This window comes from Oncorhynchus mykiss, chromosome 9 (genome assembly GCF_057628025.1).
Source record: "Oncorhynchus mykiss isolate SJ-2025 chromosome 9, ASM5762802v1, whole genome shotgun sequence".
NCBI lineage: Eukaryota > Metazoa > Chordata > Actinopteri > Salmoniformes > Salmonidae > Oncorhynchus > Oncorhynchus mykiss.
In genome coordinates this window covers 7,524,541-7,539,706 of record NC_143030.1, presented here as the reverse complement: position 1 = coordinate 7,539,706, position 15,166 = coordinate 7,524,541, and the positions used below count along the sequence as shown (strand labels likewise).

General features: G+C 42.5%; 1 protein-coding gene across 2 annotated transcripts; it reads right to left on the bottom strand.

Annotated features, from left to right (window-relative positions):
- Positions 1-2,542: 2,542 nt before the first annotated feature.
- LOC110515555 (endonuclease domain-containing 1 protein) lies at positions 2,543-12,041 on the bottom strand. Of its 2 annotated transcripts, XM_090185713.1 has the most exons (3): positions 10,974-12,041; positions 4,908-5,161; positions 2,543-4,744 (listed from the first exon to the last, which is right to left on the bottom strand). In XM_090185713.1, exons 1-3 carry the CDS (start codon positions 11,368-11,370, stop codon positions 4,160-4,162), a joined length of 1,236 nt encoding a protein of 411 aa, XP_090041839.1. In that variant the 5' UTR covers positions 11,371-12,041; the 3' UTR covers positions 2,543-4,159. The 2 variants fall into 2 exon arrangements, with proteins under 2 accessions (XP_090041839.1, XP_090041840.1); XM_090185714.1 differs by lacking the exon at positions 10,974-12,041 and having other exon boundaries at positions 4,908-5,348.
- Positions 12,042-15,166: the final 3,125 nt, after the last annotated feature.

Genomic DNA, 15,166 nt, shown 5'->3' with positions numbered 1-15,166 from the left:
TTTACCTGACCTCTCCTATATAATAAGTGGTGGGTTCTTAAATTTACCTGACCTCTCCAATTTACAATACAGGGTGGGTTCTTAAATTTACCTGACCTCTCCTATATAATAAGTGGTGGGTTCTTAAATTTACCTGACCTCTCCTATATAATAAGTGGTGGGTTCTTAAATTTACCCGACCTCTCCTATATAATAAGTGGTGGGTTCTTAAATTTACCTGACCTCTCCTATATAATAAGTGGTGGGTTCTTAAATTTACCCGACCTCTCCTATATACAATCAGTGGTGGGTTGTTAAATTTACCCGACCTCTCCTATATACAATCAGTGGTGGGTTGTTAAATTGACCCGACCTTTCCTATTTACAATACTGGGTGGGTTGTTAAATTTACCCGACCTCTCCTATATACAATACTGGGTGGGTTCTTAAATTTACCCGACCTTTCCTATTTACAATACTGGGTGGGTTGTTAAATTGACCCGACCTCTCCTATATAGTATGTGGTGGGTTGTTAAATTTACCTGACCTCTCCTATATAGTATGTGGTGGGTTGTTAAATTTACCCGACCTTTCCTATTTACAATACTGGGTGGGTTGTTAAATTTACCCGACCTCTCCTATATACAATACTGGATGGGTTCTTAAATTTACCCGACCTTTCCTATTTACAATACAGGGTGGGTTGTTAAATTGACCCGACCTCTCCTATATAGTATGTGGTGGGTTGTTAAATTGACCCGACCTCTCCTATATAGTAAGTGGTGGGTTGTTAAAGTCAGCTGGCAGAACTGGGTCTGATAAAACATGACAATGGTTCTAAGGAGTTTTCTGTCTGTGTATCTGTCTGTCTGTGTATCTGTCTGTCTGTCATTCTGTCTGTGTATCTGTCTGTCTGTCATTCTGTCTGTGTGACTCTGTCTAGATTTAGGTTCCCAAGGAAGGTACTCTTGATAGCCCTCAAACCCGTCTGGATCTTGACACTCTGAACACGCGTTCTGCATCATATCTCTCACACCAGATAAGATATTTTTTGTAAAAGGGTATTTTCTTTTTGTTTGCTGCAAAAACTGAAAAACCTGCTTGGAAGGAAATACTGCTGTGAAACCTACAGGAGCCGGATCTTAATTTGATCATCCTGTTGTTGTAGGAATTGTCTTGTGTGAAACTGTCTCAAATGAATATATGACATATCTCTCTCTCTGCCTCCATCTCTCTATATCTGTCTCCATCTCTCTACCTCCTTTGCTCTCTGTCTCGCTCTCTCTCTGCCTCTGCCTCTCTCTGCCTCTAACTCTCTGCCTCACTCTCTCTTTGTCTCTAACTCTCTGCCTCTCTCTCTCTTTGCCTCTCTCTCTGCCTCCCTCTCTCTCTTTATTTATCTCTGCCTCTCTCTCTCTCTCTGCCTCCATATCTATCTATCTCTGCCTCCCTCTCTGTCTCTCTCTATCTATCTCTGCCCCCCTCTCTCTCTCTCAATCTATCTCTGACTCCCTCTCTCTCTCTCTCTCTCTCTCTGCCTCCCTCCCTCTCTGCCTCTCTCTCTCTCTCTCTCTCTATCTGTCTCTGCCTCCCTCTCTCTCTCTCGATCTCTCTCTGCCTCCCTGTCTCTCTCTTTATTTATCTCTGCCTCTCTCTCTCTCTCTGCCTCCCTCTCTCTCTATCTATCTATCTCTGCCTCCCTCTCTGTCTCTCTCTATCTATCTCTGCCTCCCTCTCTCTCTATCTATCTATCTCTGCCTCCCTCTCTGTCTCTCTCTATCTATCTCTGCCTCCCTCTCTCTCTCTCGATCTATCTCTGACTCCCTCTCTCTCTCTGCCTCCCTCCTTCTCTGCCTCCCTCTCTCTCTCTATCTATCTCTGCCTCCCTCTCTCTCTCTCGATCTATCTCTGACTCCCTCTCTCTCTCTCTCTCTCTCATCCAAGGTCTTTTTTTCTATACACTACTAAAGTGACACGTCATTTTCCAGGAAGTAGCCTTGTAGTTTTTTGTAGTCTTTCTGAACAGTCTTCACTGGGTAAAAACGCATCGCAATGGTCTTCAAGCCAAATAATCCATAAAAGGAATCTAGGCAGAGGTAAATTCATCCAAAACAAAATATGTATTTTATATATATATAATATATTTATCAATCAATCAATTGAAACCTGTCCTGTCCACAGAGGTCATGGATTGGAGGTTTGAAAACTGAAACAAGACGCCCTATGGGTGATGTATGTTTAGAGACATGGTAGCTTCTTGACCAGCTCCAGGTATGTTTAGAGACATGGTAGCTTCTTGACCAGCTCCAGGTATGTTTAGAGACATGGTAGCTTCTTGACCAGCTCCAGGTATGTTTAGAGACATGGTAGCTAGCTGGTATGCTGGACTGGTTGAACACATAGTTATGACAAAGTTTTAATGAATAACTGACAAATAAAATAGTGCTTTCAATCATTTATATTTTTTGCTCAAATAACGTTGTTTAATGTTGAATTGGAACATTTTGGAGTCACTTGGTTACATTTAAACAGCATGAGAACAAAACACCAGACTCTCACAGGCTTCATTCATTATAGATGTTTATTCCTTCAGATGGGAAGAAGATGGAGACATACAGTGATAGAATTACATTCAGAACATATAATAGTATCTCTATGGTAACAGTGATAGAATTACATTCAGGACATATAATAGTATCTCCATGGTAACAGTGATAGAATTACATTCAGGACATATAATAGTATCTCCATGGTAACAGTGATAGAATTACATTCCGAACATATAATAGTATCTCTATGGTAACAGTGATAGAATTACATTCAGAACATATAATAGTATCTCCATGGTAACAGTGATAGAATTACATTCAGAACATATCTCCATGGTAACAGTCATAAGGAAGTCACAACCTGACAAACTCTAGGCCAGTGTTGGGGTTAATTCCATTTCAATTGCAAATGTTCCTCATTGAAAAGCATGGCAGAGAAATGGATTTCCAGTGTACTTCTAGAACTGACTGGAATTGAAATGGAATTGACCTCAACCCTGCTGTAAACCTAATTATTAACATTAACAAGAGTAATGGCAGCACATCATCAAACAATTCAACTGTATTTTATTTATTAAAATAGAATTCTGTCCCCTTACATACTTTTTATATTTGATATCAACAGAGAAGAGTATAGACTATAGATATATATAGACATAGAAGATATGGATAGAGAGGGGAGAGGAGACTATAGATATATATAGACATAGAAGAGATGGACAGAGGGAAGAGAAGAGCGTAGACTATAGATATATATAGACATAGAAGAGATGGACAGAGGGAAGAGAAGAGTATAGACTATAGATATATATAGACATAGAAGAGATGGACAGAGGGAAGAGAAGAGTATAGACTATAGATATATATAGACATAGAAGAGATGGACAGAGGGAAGAGTATAGACTATAGATATATATAGACATAGAAGAGATGGACAGAGAGGGAAGAGTATAGACTATAGATATATATAGACATAGAAGAGATGGACAGAGAGGGAAGAGAAGAGACTATAGATATATATAGACATAGAAGAGATGGACAGAGAGGGAAGAGAAGAGACTATAGATATATATAGACATAGAAGAGATGGATAGAGAGGGGAGAGTAGACTATAGATATATATAGACATAGAAGAGATGGATAGAGAGGGGAGAGTAGACTATAGATATATATAGACATAGAAGAGAAAAGTATTACAATTGTAAGTGTACATATGTTGACATGTAACCATGACAACCCTCATTACCATTACAACCCTCACTACCATTACAACCCTCATTACCATTACAACCCTCATTACCATTACAACCCTCATTACCATTACAACCCTCATTACCAGTATAACCCTCATTACCATTACAACCCTCACTACCATTATAACCCTCATTACCATTACAACCCTCATTACATTACAACCCTCATTACATTACAACCCTCACTACCAATACAACCCTCATTACCATTACAACCCTCATTACCAATTTAACCCTGATAATCATTACTCTAACAGTAATGATAGTTTGTTGATATGGTGAGAGCATCTGTACCCAGATCATCCAAAGAACCTTCCAGAACTATTTCTCATGGAATTGTAAAGATTCCTCACTACGGAATAAATTCTTCCAACTAGGTTAGGAGGAAGTGGTAGGTTTAGTAACTCTTGGACAATCTCTTGGGAACACCTTGACAGGACCATCTTTACCTTGGTAATGTCTGTTCAACTTCTCTTCGAGTGCTCCCAAGGTTTGTTGATCCAATGCCCCCTTCCCCCCCTCGTTCTCCCCCCAGTATGCTCCAGCCATCCACTTCTTGTTCTTCTTGTACTTCTTGTTTTCACAGCAGAAGGCTGTCCACATGAGATACGGGATGTTCACTCGTTGGTTCAGTTTGTTGTTGTTGTTGTTGGGAACTGCTCCAGTCACCACATAGGCTTTTATCTGGTCGTTAGCATCCTTACAGTTCTTCACAAGAGTTCCTCTGACATTTCTCTCCATTTCATTCCAGCTGCCATCGTTGAAGGTGATGTCCTGGGGAACGATGTTGGTCAGGGTAAAGGTGGACTCCTGAGTTTCAAGGTCATGAGCATGTGAACTTGGGAAGAGGTGACCTCTGTTCACCCTTTTATTTTGTGAGTATTTATAGTCCTTTTGCTCAGCCTGGTGTTCGTAACGGCGTCCATCTTGTATCCGCATTTCAGCGCTGTTGACCCCGTCGAGCTGCAGGAAACAATCCTTCATTCACAAGTTCTCTGTACAATAACCCCTCTCACAATCAAGTCTCCCTCCATAGTGGTGGTTCTATATTCTGTAACAGAACTGTCTGTGATATACAGCAGTAAACAAAGACACGTTATGTTAAATGAATAAACATTAGTCATACCTGGGGCTCGATCATCCAGAGATCATCTGGTCTACCCGGTATATAACCAGTGAAGGTGTAGGCTGAGAACACAGGGATCTTGTTGGTCGTGTCGTAGAGAGTTGCAAACCTGTAGGTGTTCTTGTGCTTCTGGCAAATCGGCTTGTACCGGCCCTCGTTCTTGACTATCCCATCATACAAAATACCTGGGAGATTTGGAGTTGTCCCCTCCAGGAAGAACTTCTGGCACTGTGGAACATCGCTGAACTTCTTCACTACATGAGAGAGAGCAACAGGAAGGAGAGAGAGGAGGAGGAGAGTAGAGAGATGATTCAATACTCCCATCATCACCTGAAGACTGTACACCACAGAGACAAACATGAAGTTACAGAGACCAGTTGGTAGACTGGAGACTGTTGAGCTGAGTCAGGACAGACTGATTTAAATAGTTATTACAGAGACTCCTCCTTCATGTGTCAAGACAGAAAGGGTTGATTTGCATAAACCCCTCTGTATGTTTCCATGGAAACTGCTGTAACAAATAACATGTGACTCACCTACTATAGTTTCTGACTCGTATGGACCCAGAACTTAATCACACAAGATTATAGTTCTGGGTTAATGAGATTAGACTGCTCTAAATAGTGACTGCATCCACACTTTGGTTCTGGTAGAAAAACGTTTTAGGATAAAAACATGACTTTACTCAGCATAGAGTCTGTCAGAAGATACACATCACACTATTACCACAGTGGGACTGTTCTGGAATTACGGTTGCTGAGTTCACATTCAGTAATATCCCACAAGGCTTAGCGTCTCTGACTCAAAAACGGTTGCTACATCTGAATGAAATGGAGGAAGATGTGTCCTACAGAATGAAATGGAGGAAGATGTGTCCTACTGAATGAAATGGAGGAAGATGTGTCCTACTGAATGAAATGGAGGAAGATGTGTCCTACTGAATGAAATGGAGGAAGATGTGTCCTACTGAATGAAATGGAGGAAGATGTGTCCAACTGAATGAAACAGAGGAAGATGTGTCCATCTGAATGAAACAGAGGAAGATGTGTCCATCTGAATGAAATGGAGGAAGATGTGTCCATCTGAATGAAATGGAGGAAGATGTGTCCATCTGAATGAAATGGAGGAAGATGTGTCCAACTGAATGAAATGGAGGAAGATGTGTCCAACTGAATGAAATGGAGGAAGATGTGTCCAACTGAATGAAATGGAGGAAGATGTGTCCTACTGAATGAAATTGAGGAAGATGTGTCCAACTGAATGAAACGGAGGAAGATGTGTTCTACTGAATGAAACGGAGGAAGATGTGTCCTACTAAATGAAATGGAGGAAGATGTGTCCAACTGAATGAAACGGAGGAAGATGTGTCCAACTGACTGAAATGGAGGAAGATGTGTCCAACTGAATGAAACAGAGGAAGATGTGTCCAACTGAATGAAACGGAGGAAGATGTGTCCTACTGAATGAAATGGAGGAAGATGTGTCCAACTTGGTGTATTCTGTATCTATAGTCTGACCACTGCTGAGTGTATTACCAGTAACTGAAGTAGTTCACAGTAAGAGTTGACACAAGGCTGTGTATGTAGAGTTAGAAAATGTGTTTCCTAACAACACTGTGGTCAGAGCAGCACTGGACTGGTTAACACCTCAGACTCAGCAGCTGTAGATTCTTCAGTTGAGGCCTTTTCTCAGTAAGAGTAGAGGAGACTGGGGAACAAACTAACACTTTTAGAAATCAGCTTATTAATATTTTTGCCAAACAAAACCTCGGCTACCATTACACACTAAGTACCAGTCGTTTACAATTCAACCAAAAGTGGAGGGAATTAAATGTTACAATTGACCCAGTAGGTGAATGTTCCACAGGTCAATCATTTAAAGAATATTTACTTTAGGGCCTCAAAACCCTTTTTCTTCTTCAATAAAACTAAAAGTCATCAATGGATTTAAACAAAACCTCTTGGTCATGTAGAGAAACTAACCAACCATTATCACATTGAATTAGAGCTTTCTACCTGGTTTCTAATTGGACTTATTTATCTGTTAGCTGTTGTTGTTGGGCATGTAGCGACTAGAGCTGGGCGATATGTTCAAATAAATACACATATCAGAGGGTACTGTGGTAGTATAAATACACACATCAGAGGGTACTGTGGTAGTATAAATACACATATCAGAGGGTACTGTGGTAGTATAAATACAAATTACTGTTGTATAATAGTAACTAAGTAAAAAACAGTAAAAGGTTCATCTGAGGGGCAGGAGGAAAAACATATTTTTAACGAAAATTCCCTTTAAACCATTTTTGGGGTGAAATTAAAAACACAAATTTAGGAAAGGTCAAGGAGGGGGTCAGGGGGTCGGGGAAAATGCTTTTACAATGACAGAGTTAGGGACTATTTTAAATTCCTCAAATACGCCTGTGATGGTTCTTGTTAAAAGGCCTGGAGGTCTGATCACCACACCAGTCCCAGGAAGTAGGACGACAGTAGTTTATATCTGATTGCTCACACCAGTCCCAGGAAGTAGGACGACAGTAGGTTTATATCTGATCACCACACAGTCCCAGGAAGTAGGACGACAGTAGGTTTATATCTGATGTGTCACACTAGTCCCAGGAAGTAGGACGACAGTAGGTTTATATCTGATCACCACACCAGTCCCAGGAAGTAGGACGACAGTAGGTTTATATCTGATCACCACACCAGTCCCAGGAAGTAGGACGACAGTAGGTTCACATCTGATTGGTCACACCAGTCCCAGGAAGTAGGACGACAGTAGGTTTATATCTGATTGGTCACACCAGTCCCAGGAAGTAGGACGACAGTAGGTTTATATCTGATTGGTCACACCAGTCCCAGGAAGTAGGACGACAGTAGGTTCACATCTGATTGGTCATACCAGTCCCAGGAAGTAGGACGACAGTAGGTTTATGTTTGATTGGTCACACCAATTCTAGTTCATATTCCCTTTCCTGAAGAATTGTATTTCCTGACAATAATATTTTGACGGTCATTTCAGTTACTGATAAATCTATAGATTTTTGAAGAATACAGCTGTCTCAGAACCATGTCTCCATCCCTCTCTCCCTCGTCCCCCCTTCTCCCACTCCTCTCTAGCCCCTATCTATCATCCCTCTCTCCCTCTTTCCCCCTTCTCCCACTCCTCTCTAGCCCCTATCTATCATCCCTCTCTCACTCTTCACCCCTTCTCCCACTCCTCTCTAGCCTCCATCTCTCTCTCCCCCCCTTCTCCCACTCCTCTCTAGCCCCTATTAATTATCCATCTCTCTCTCCCACTCCTCTCTAGCCCCTATCTATCATCCCTCTCTCCCTCTTCCCCCCTTCTCCCACTCCTCTCTAGCCCCTATCTATCATCCCTCTCTCCCTCTTTCCCCCTTTTCCCACTCCTCTCTAGCCCCTATCTATCATCCCTCTCTCCCTCTTTCCCCCTTCTCCCACTCCTCTCTAGCCCTTATCTATCATCCCTCTCTCCCTCTTCCCCCCTTCTCCCACTCCTCTCTAGCCCCTATCTATCATCCCTCTCTCCCTCTTCCCCCTTCTCCCACTCCTCTCTAGCCCCTATCAATTATCCATCTCTCTCCCACTCCTCTCTAGCCCCTATCTATCATCCCTCTCTCCCTCTTCCCCCCTTCTCCCACTCCTCTCTAGCCCCTATCTATCATCCCTCTCTCCCTCTTCCCCCCTTCTCCCACTCCTCTCTAGCCCCTATCTATCATCCCTCTCTCCCTCTTCCCAATTCTCCCACTCCTCTCTAGCCCCTATCAATTATCCATCTCTCCCTCTTCCCCCCTTCTCCCACTCCTCTCTAGCCCCTATCTATCTATCATCCATCTCTCCCTCTTCCCCCCTTCTCCCACTCCTCTATAGACCCTATCTATCATCCATCTCTCTCAACTCCTCTCTCCCCCTTCGTCTCTCTCTTCCACCTTCTCTCAACTCCTCTCTCCCCCTTCGTCTCTCTCTTCCACCTTCTCTCAACTCCTCTCTCCCCCTTCTCTCCACCTCCGTCTCTCTCTTCCACCTTCTCTCAACTCCTCTCTCCCCCTTCTCTCCCCCTTCGTCTCTCTCTTCCACCGTCTCTCAACTCCTCTCTCCCTCTTCCCCCACTCCTCTATAGCCCCTATCTATCAACCATCCATCTCTCTCCCTCTTCTCCCACTCCTCTATAGCCCCTATCTATCATCCATCCATCTCGCTCCCTCTTCTCCCACTCCTCTCTAGCCCCTATCTATCCTCCGTCTCTCTCAACTCCTCTCTCCCCCTTATCTCTCCACCTTTGTATCTCTCTTCCACCTTCTCTCTCTCCTTTTTATTCCTTCATTACTGATTTGCAGGTAGAGGTTACATGTATAAAACACTATTACAACAGTGGGATTGTTCTGGAATTATGGTTGCTGAGATCACATTCGTTAATATCACTAACCAGAACTCAGTTTTCATTACTGGAAACCAGAAGATATTAATAGTGGTTTCATTTATTGGTGTTGTTTATGTTGATGTATTGTGGTCTGAACACTGCTGAGTTTATTTCCAGTAACTGAAGTAGTTCACAGTAAGAGTTGACACAAGGCTGTGTATGTAGAGTTAGAAAATGTGTTTCCTAACAACACTGTGGTCAGAGCTGCACTGGGCTGTTTAACACCTCAGACTCAGCAGCTGTAGATTCTTCAGTTGAGGCCTTTTCTCAGTGAGAGTAGAGGAGACTGGGGAACAGACTAACACTTTTAGACTTTAGTTTATTATGAAAATATTATTTATGTTAAATTAATATTTTAATACAAACAACATATCTCAGCTCCCATTACACAGTAAGTATGTTCCCAGGACGTACCAGTCATTTACAATTCAACCAACTACAGAAATCCTTTGTTTCAGGGACACATTATATTTGTTCCCCAGTCTACCCTACCTGCATGTATAATATTTAAAATGACTGCTTCGCTTAAGTAAAACATTTTTAATTTCTTAAACAGCTGAAGCAGGTCACACGATTTTACTTCATGTAAAATAAACTTTGTTGATGTGATTTCAAGGTGTGGACGTTAATTTGCTAATTGTTTACGTATAAGTGTTGCTATTGAATGTTGGCTTGTATGATGTATGATATACTATGAATCAGTTTCTTATTTCATTAAACTACAGAAATCCTTTGTTTCAGGGAAACATTATATTTGTTCAACATGGGTGTGGGAGGAGTTCCCCTTTCTGTCCAATGAGGTCATTTCTGGACAATATTTCAGCAAGTAAAATGATGGTTCTACTTTAGAATGTGGAACACACAGCCAATAGGGAGGTTTGATTGTTACACATGATAAATAGTCACACCTGTTCCACATACAGAGGAGTTTATCCAACCCTCCTTGTCCAGTCTGGACCACTAATTATACCAGACAGGACTCATCTTCATAGAGAGGAGTTTATCCAACCCTCCTTGTCCAGTCTGGACCTCTAATTATACCAGACAGGACTCATCTTCATACAGAGGAGTTGATCCAACCCTCCTTGTCCAGTCTTGACCTCTAATTATACCAGACAGGACTCATCTTCATACAGAGGAGTTTATCCAACCCTCCTTGTCCAGTCTTGACCTCTAATTATACCAGACAGGACTCATCTTCATAGAGAGGAGTTTATCCAACCCTCCTTGTCCAGTCTTGACCACTAATTATACCAGACAGGACTCATCTTCATAGAGAGGAGTTTATCCAACCCTCCTTGTCCAGTCTGGACCACTAATTATACCAGACAGGACTCATCTTCATAGAGAGGAGTTTATCCAACCCTCCTTGTCCAGCCTTGACCTCTAATTATACCAGACAGGACTCATCTTCATAGAGAGGAGTTTATCCAACCCTCCTTGTCCAGTCTTGACCTCTAATTATACCAGACAGGACTCATCTTCTTCCACATGTCATCACAGAAAGGTTCATCATTCAGTTAGATAATGTTTACCCAGTGGCATCCTGAGACATTGATACATCATGAGAGAATAAAATATTAAATTACCATTTCTAAGCTGCTCATGTATTATATAAAAACTCACCCCAGCACATTCTGAGGCAGAACTTGGAGACAGGAAGGACTTCACCCTCTTCTGGTCTTCTCCCCACCAGGGAAAGTTCAGAAGCCTGGAGTGGATACAAGAGGGCCTGGGGTAGATCACCAGGGACAGGGGCTGAACATGAGGCAGGAGGGAGCGCTGGAGGTACCTGTTTGTCCAAGGGTTCATACCTAATACATACAGAGAATACATAAGTGACAGATACAGTACTAAGCATTCTCAGCACCATGAGAGCAGATCTACAGCATGAAAGGTAAGTGACAGCTACTATATTTAGTTGTGTAACTAAAGGACAAAGAATGCATAGGCCTTTATGACAGATACAGGAAGGGAGTGTCACAATGGAAGGGGTTTCATCTGTAAAAAGTCCACACTGCATTTATGGAAAGTTGTGTATCATTCAATACATGGACAACTAGTACGATTAACACAATGCACATCTTCCATTATTGTAAAGTATTCATGCTTGCAGAATGTCAAGGGAACAGAATAGCCTACCTAACATTGCAGAACCATATTCATGTGTAGATAGAAATGCAAGGCAGATGTTACGTTCCACAGTTTCTGTGTTGTTGTAGGTTTGTGTGTGTGTATTTCAGGAAATGGCATCCTGTGTTGGCTGTTGGTCTGTAAAAGTTGTTGAAAGTATTGTGTAGCCTCTCCTGCAGAGGTATGTGTAGGACTGGATGTGCCGTAGGACTGAGTGTTTTTGATTTATTGAAATTGTTCACTAAGTTTGAATTATTCTGTTTGTTCCCAGGGGGGGAAGGGGAAGGCACCCTGGGAATGTTTAGGCAAGAGGCCCGCAGGCATACATAACCCGTAGTATTGAATCTGTCTATGCACACTAGATAAGACCTGGGAGGTCTTCTTCTTCCCCCTGTATTCTGGTTAGCCGCCAGTTGGTGCTGAAGGGAAGCTGTGGGAAGGCAGGTAAGGTAGGAGACTCTTTTACTTCCTTTGCTTTGGTTCCGTCCAGCTCAGTTTCCCCACCTTAACGTGTTTAATGAAGAATAAATTCCCCGTAAACGGTATTTTTCCCTGCCGTCCTTCCCCGCTTCCTACGATCACATACCTTTTTCACTCCACGGGGAGTTGAGTTGTATCAGGGTGTTGCTTTCCCTCCTCCTAGAGGCGGACGTAACAGCAATTAGCACACCATTAAACTAGATGACATAATACATGTATTAGCTAATCCATGACTGATACATGTTGAATAAAACTGTGTTAAACACTGGAACCGAAAATAAACTACTGTCCAGTAGCATGTTAACGTTACCGAACTGTAGCCTGCATCACCTTCACACGATTTCACAACTTCACAGACGTCTTACAACATACAACAAAGCACGAATATAAGAGATAGTATACATTAAAATAGATACGATTGTAAAAATAGTATTGAAAATGCAGACAAGTGGCCGCTGATTGTACCGGTAGTTACCGATACCGAACCAATACTACGGGCATCATGACTGCAGAGATAGAACTGTATAATGTTTTCAATTCGCTTTTCCATTCTTCTTTCAACTTCACAGATGTAGCAATAAGATTACAATCCATTTCATTCAACCTTATAAAAGATACTTCCTCTGTAACTCTCCTTGTGATTTAAACAACGATCCGAAGAGGAGAAAGTGTCATGGCCGCCGTTTGGTTCTGGGGCGGAGCTAAGGTCAAAGGGCGAATATGATTGGACCACACGTAGTTGGATACGGTTCCTTGAGATTGTCTCGCATTCCCATTGGTGGATTTTCGCCAGTTGAGACTGGCTAGACATCCGGTTGGATTTAAAACAGGAAAATATTACACGCAAACATCCTTATTTTGTCCCTCCCCTGGATTTTTTTAGACTTAAACTTAGTTTACTGCGGTGGAGAAAACAGGCACTTCTGTGGATGATCGCTGCCCTATAGTGTCATGTTGGATAAGTGAACTAAACCAAAATCAAGTCAGGCAGTTGTGTCCCAATCGACAACGATAAAAGGCAGAATTTCAAAGGCAATATATGTGAGAATTGGCGTGTTTTAATCCCAATTAAACTGCTGATTTTAAGGTATCGTTTTTTGATTAATCTTGAAGGCCTCGTCGATGTTTCCTTCACCGGGGAGGCTATCCCATAACACCTTGCGACAAGTAGCGGAAATAATCAAATCAATGTCTGAATTAACGTCCCCGTTTGGGAGAAAATGTTCCAGAGCGAACAGAGCGAATAACTTTGAAATTTACGTTGATTTATTTAACAAGTTGTTTAAATGCTCGACAAATTACTTTAAATGTGAATTTTTAATTCAGATGTCGAGTCGGTGCTTTTTATCAGCTCGCTAGTCAAGCTAAATTGGCATCGGATCCAAAAACTAGCTGGCAGGTGACCTCTTCCTGCATATCAGCTGTTAAGAGATGAACAACTAAACTAAATCATTGTAAAGTCAGCAATGTGTCAATTGTGAAGACCCAGATTTTTTTAGATTTTTTTACCCTGAATTGAGGAACTTGCTAGTCAGCTAATAACAAATGTCGCACATATATAAACAATAATTCAGAGACTAAAGATGACAACTGATGCGTTCATTTCACACCTCTTCATCTCACATGTGATTTAAAAAACGTTGAAAGTGCAGCTAACCAGCTGTGTTCTGTTCAGTCTAGGCATGTTAGCCAGCCAATTTATTTGTACATTATTACATCAGCCAATCCACATGGAGATCTCGTTGTTTCATCTTACCATCCAAAGGCATCGTATGCAGCCGTCTATATTGGTATTCCCCGTGGTATTCCCCGTGGTATTCCCCGTGGTATTCCCCGTGGTATTCCCCGTGGTATTCCCCGTGGTATTCCCCGGGTTAGTACGTGAAAACGTTCTGCTACAAGGTGTCGATTTTCTCCAGAACTCCATTTAATATCGAAGGAGGAAAAAAGAGGAAAGATATGCTTAATGAAACACCATTTTCCACCACAAGGAGTGTAGCTGATTACATACAATGTCTACAACTTGATCAAGCCTATGAATATGCGAAACTGTTTACGAAACCATTGCACATTAATAAAGGTAGTGGAGGTTCTCAGTAGCTTGAACCAACACTGACATTTGAGCAGTGAGGTTAATTCCCCCCCTTATGTTTCCGCTCTGTTCTTCTCAGGTTGAAACACATCCCACCCCATCACCCAGACAGATGTAAAGAAGTTGGGAACCTCCCGACCAACAGGAACATCACCCTCTCAGGAGGTTAGTCAGGAGGTTATTCAGCAACATCACCCTCTCAGGAGGTTAGTCAGGAACATCACCCTCTCAGGAGGTTAGTCAGGAACATCACCCTCTCAGGAGGATAGTCAGGAACATCACCCTATCAGGAGGATAGTCAGGAACATCACCCTCTCAGGAAGTTAGTCAGGAGTTTATTCAGCAACATCACCCTCTCAGGAGGTTAGTCAGGAGGTTATTCAGCAACATCACCCTCTCAGGAGGTTAGTCAGCAACATCACCCTCTCAGGAGGTTAGTCAGGAACATCACCCTCTCAGGAGGATAGTCAGGAACATCACCCTCTCAGGAAGTTAGTCAGGAGTTTATTCAGCAACATCACCCTCTCAGGAGGTTAGTCAGGAACATCACCCTCTCAGGAGGATAGTCAGGAACATCACCCTCTCAGGAAGTTAGTCAGGAGTTTATTCAGCAACATCACCCTCTCAGGAGGATAGTCAGGAACATCACCCTCTCAGGAGGTTAGTCAGGAGGTTATTCAGCAACATCACCCTCTCAGGAGGTTATTCAGCAACATCACCCTCTCGGGAGATTAGTCAGGAGGTTATTCAGCAACATCACCCTCTCAGGAGGTTAGTCAGGAACATCACCCTCTCAGGAGGTTAGTCAGGAACATCACCCTCTCAGGAGGTTAGTCAGGAACATCACCCTCTCAGGAGGTTAGTCAGGAACATCACCCTCTCAGGAGGTTAGTCAGGAACATCACCCTCTCAGGAGGATAGTCAGGAACATCACCCTCTCAGGAGGTTAGTCAGGAACATCACCCTCTCAGGAGGTTAGTCAGGAACATCACCCTCTCAGGAGGTTAGTCAGGAACATCACCCTCTCAGGAGGTTAGTCAGGATTTCTGCCCCAGGGTAATGCACTGTGTACAAGTTCTTTCCTGTCAGCCCAGCACAGACACCTTGTTCAACT

Bases quoted from the DNA above. Each gene is read 5' to 3' on its own strand.
- LOC110515555 (XM_090185713.1), bottom strand. From the start codon at position 11,370: ATGCAGTGTGGACTTTTTACAGATGAAACCCCTTCCATTGTGACACTC. The intron at 5,162-10,973 runs GTGAGTTTTTAT...TCTCTCATGTAG, and splicing joins CTGCCTCAGAATGTGCTGGG to TGAAGAAGTTCAGCGATGTT. The intron at 4,745-4,907 runs GTATGACTAATG...TGTTTCCTGCAG, and splicing joins TCTGGATGATCGAGCCCCAG to CTCGACGGGGTCAACAGCGC.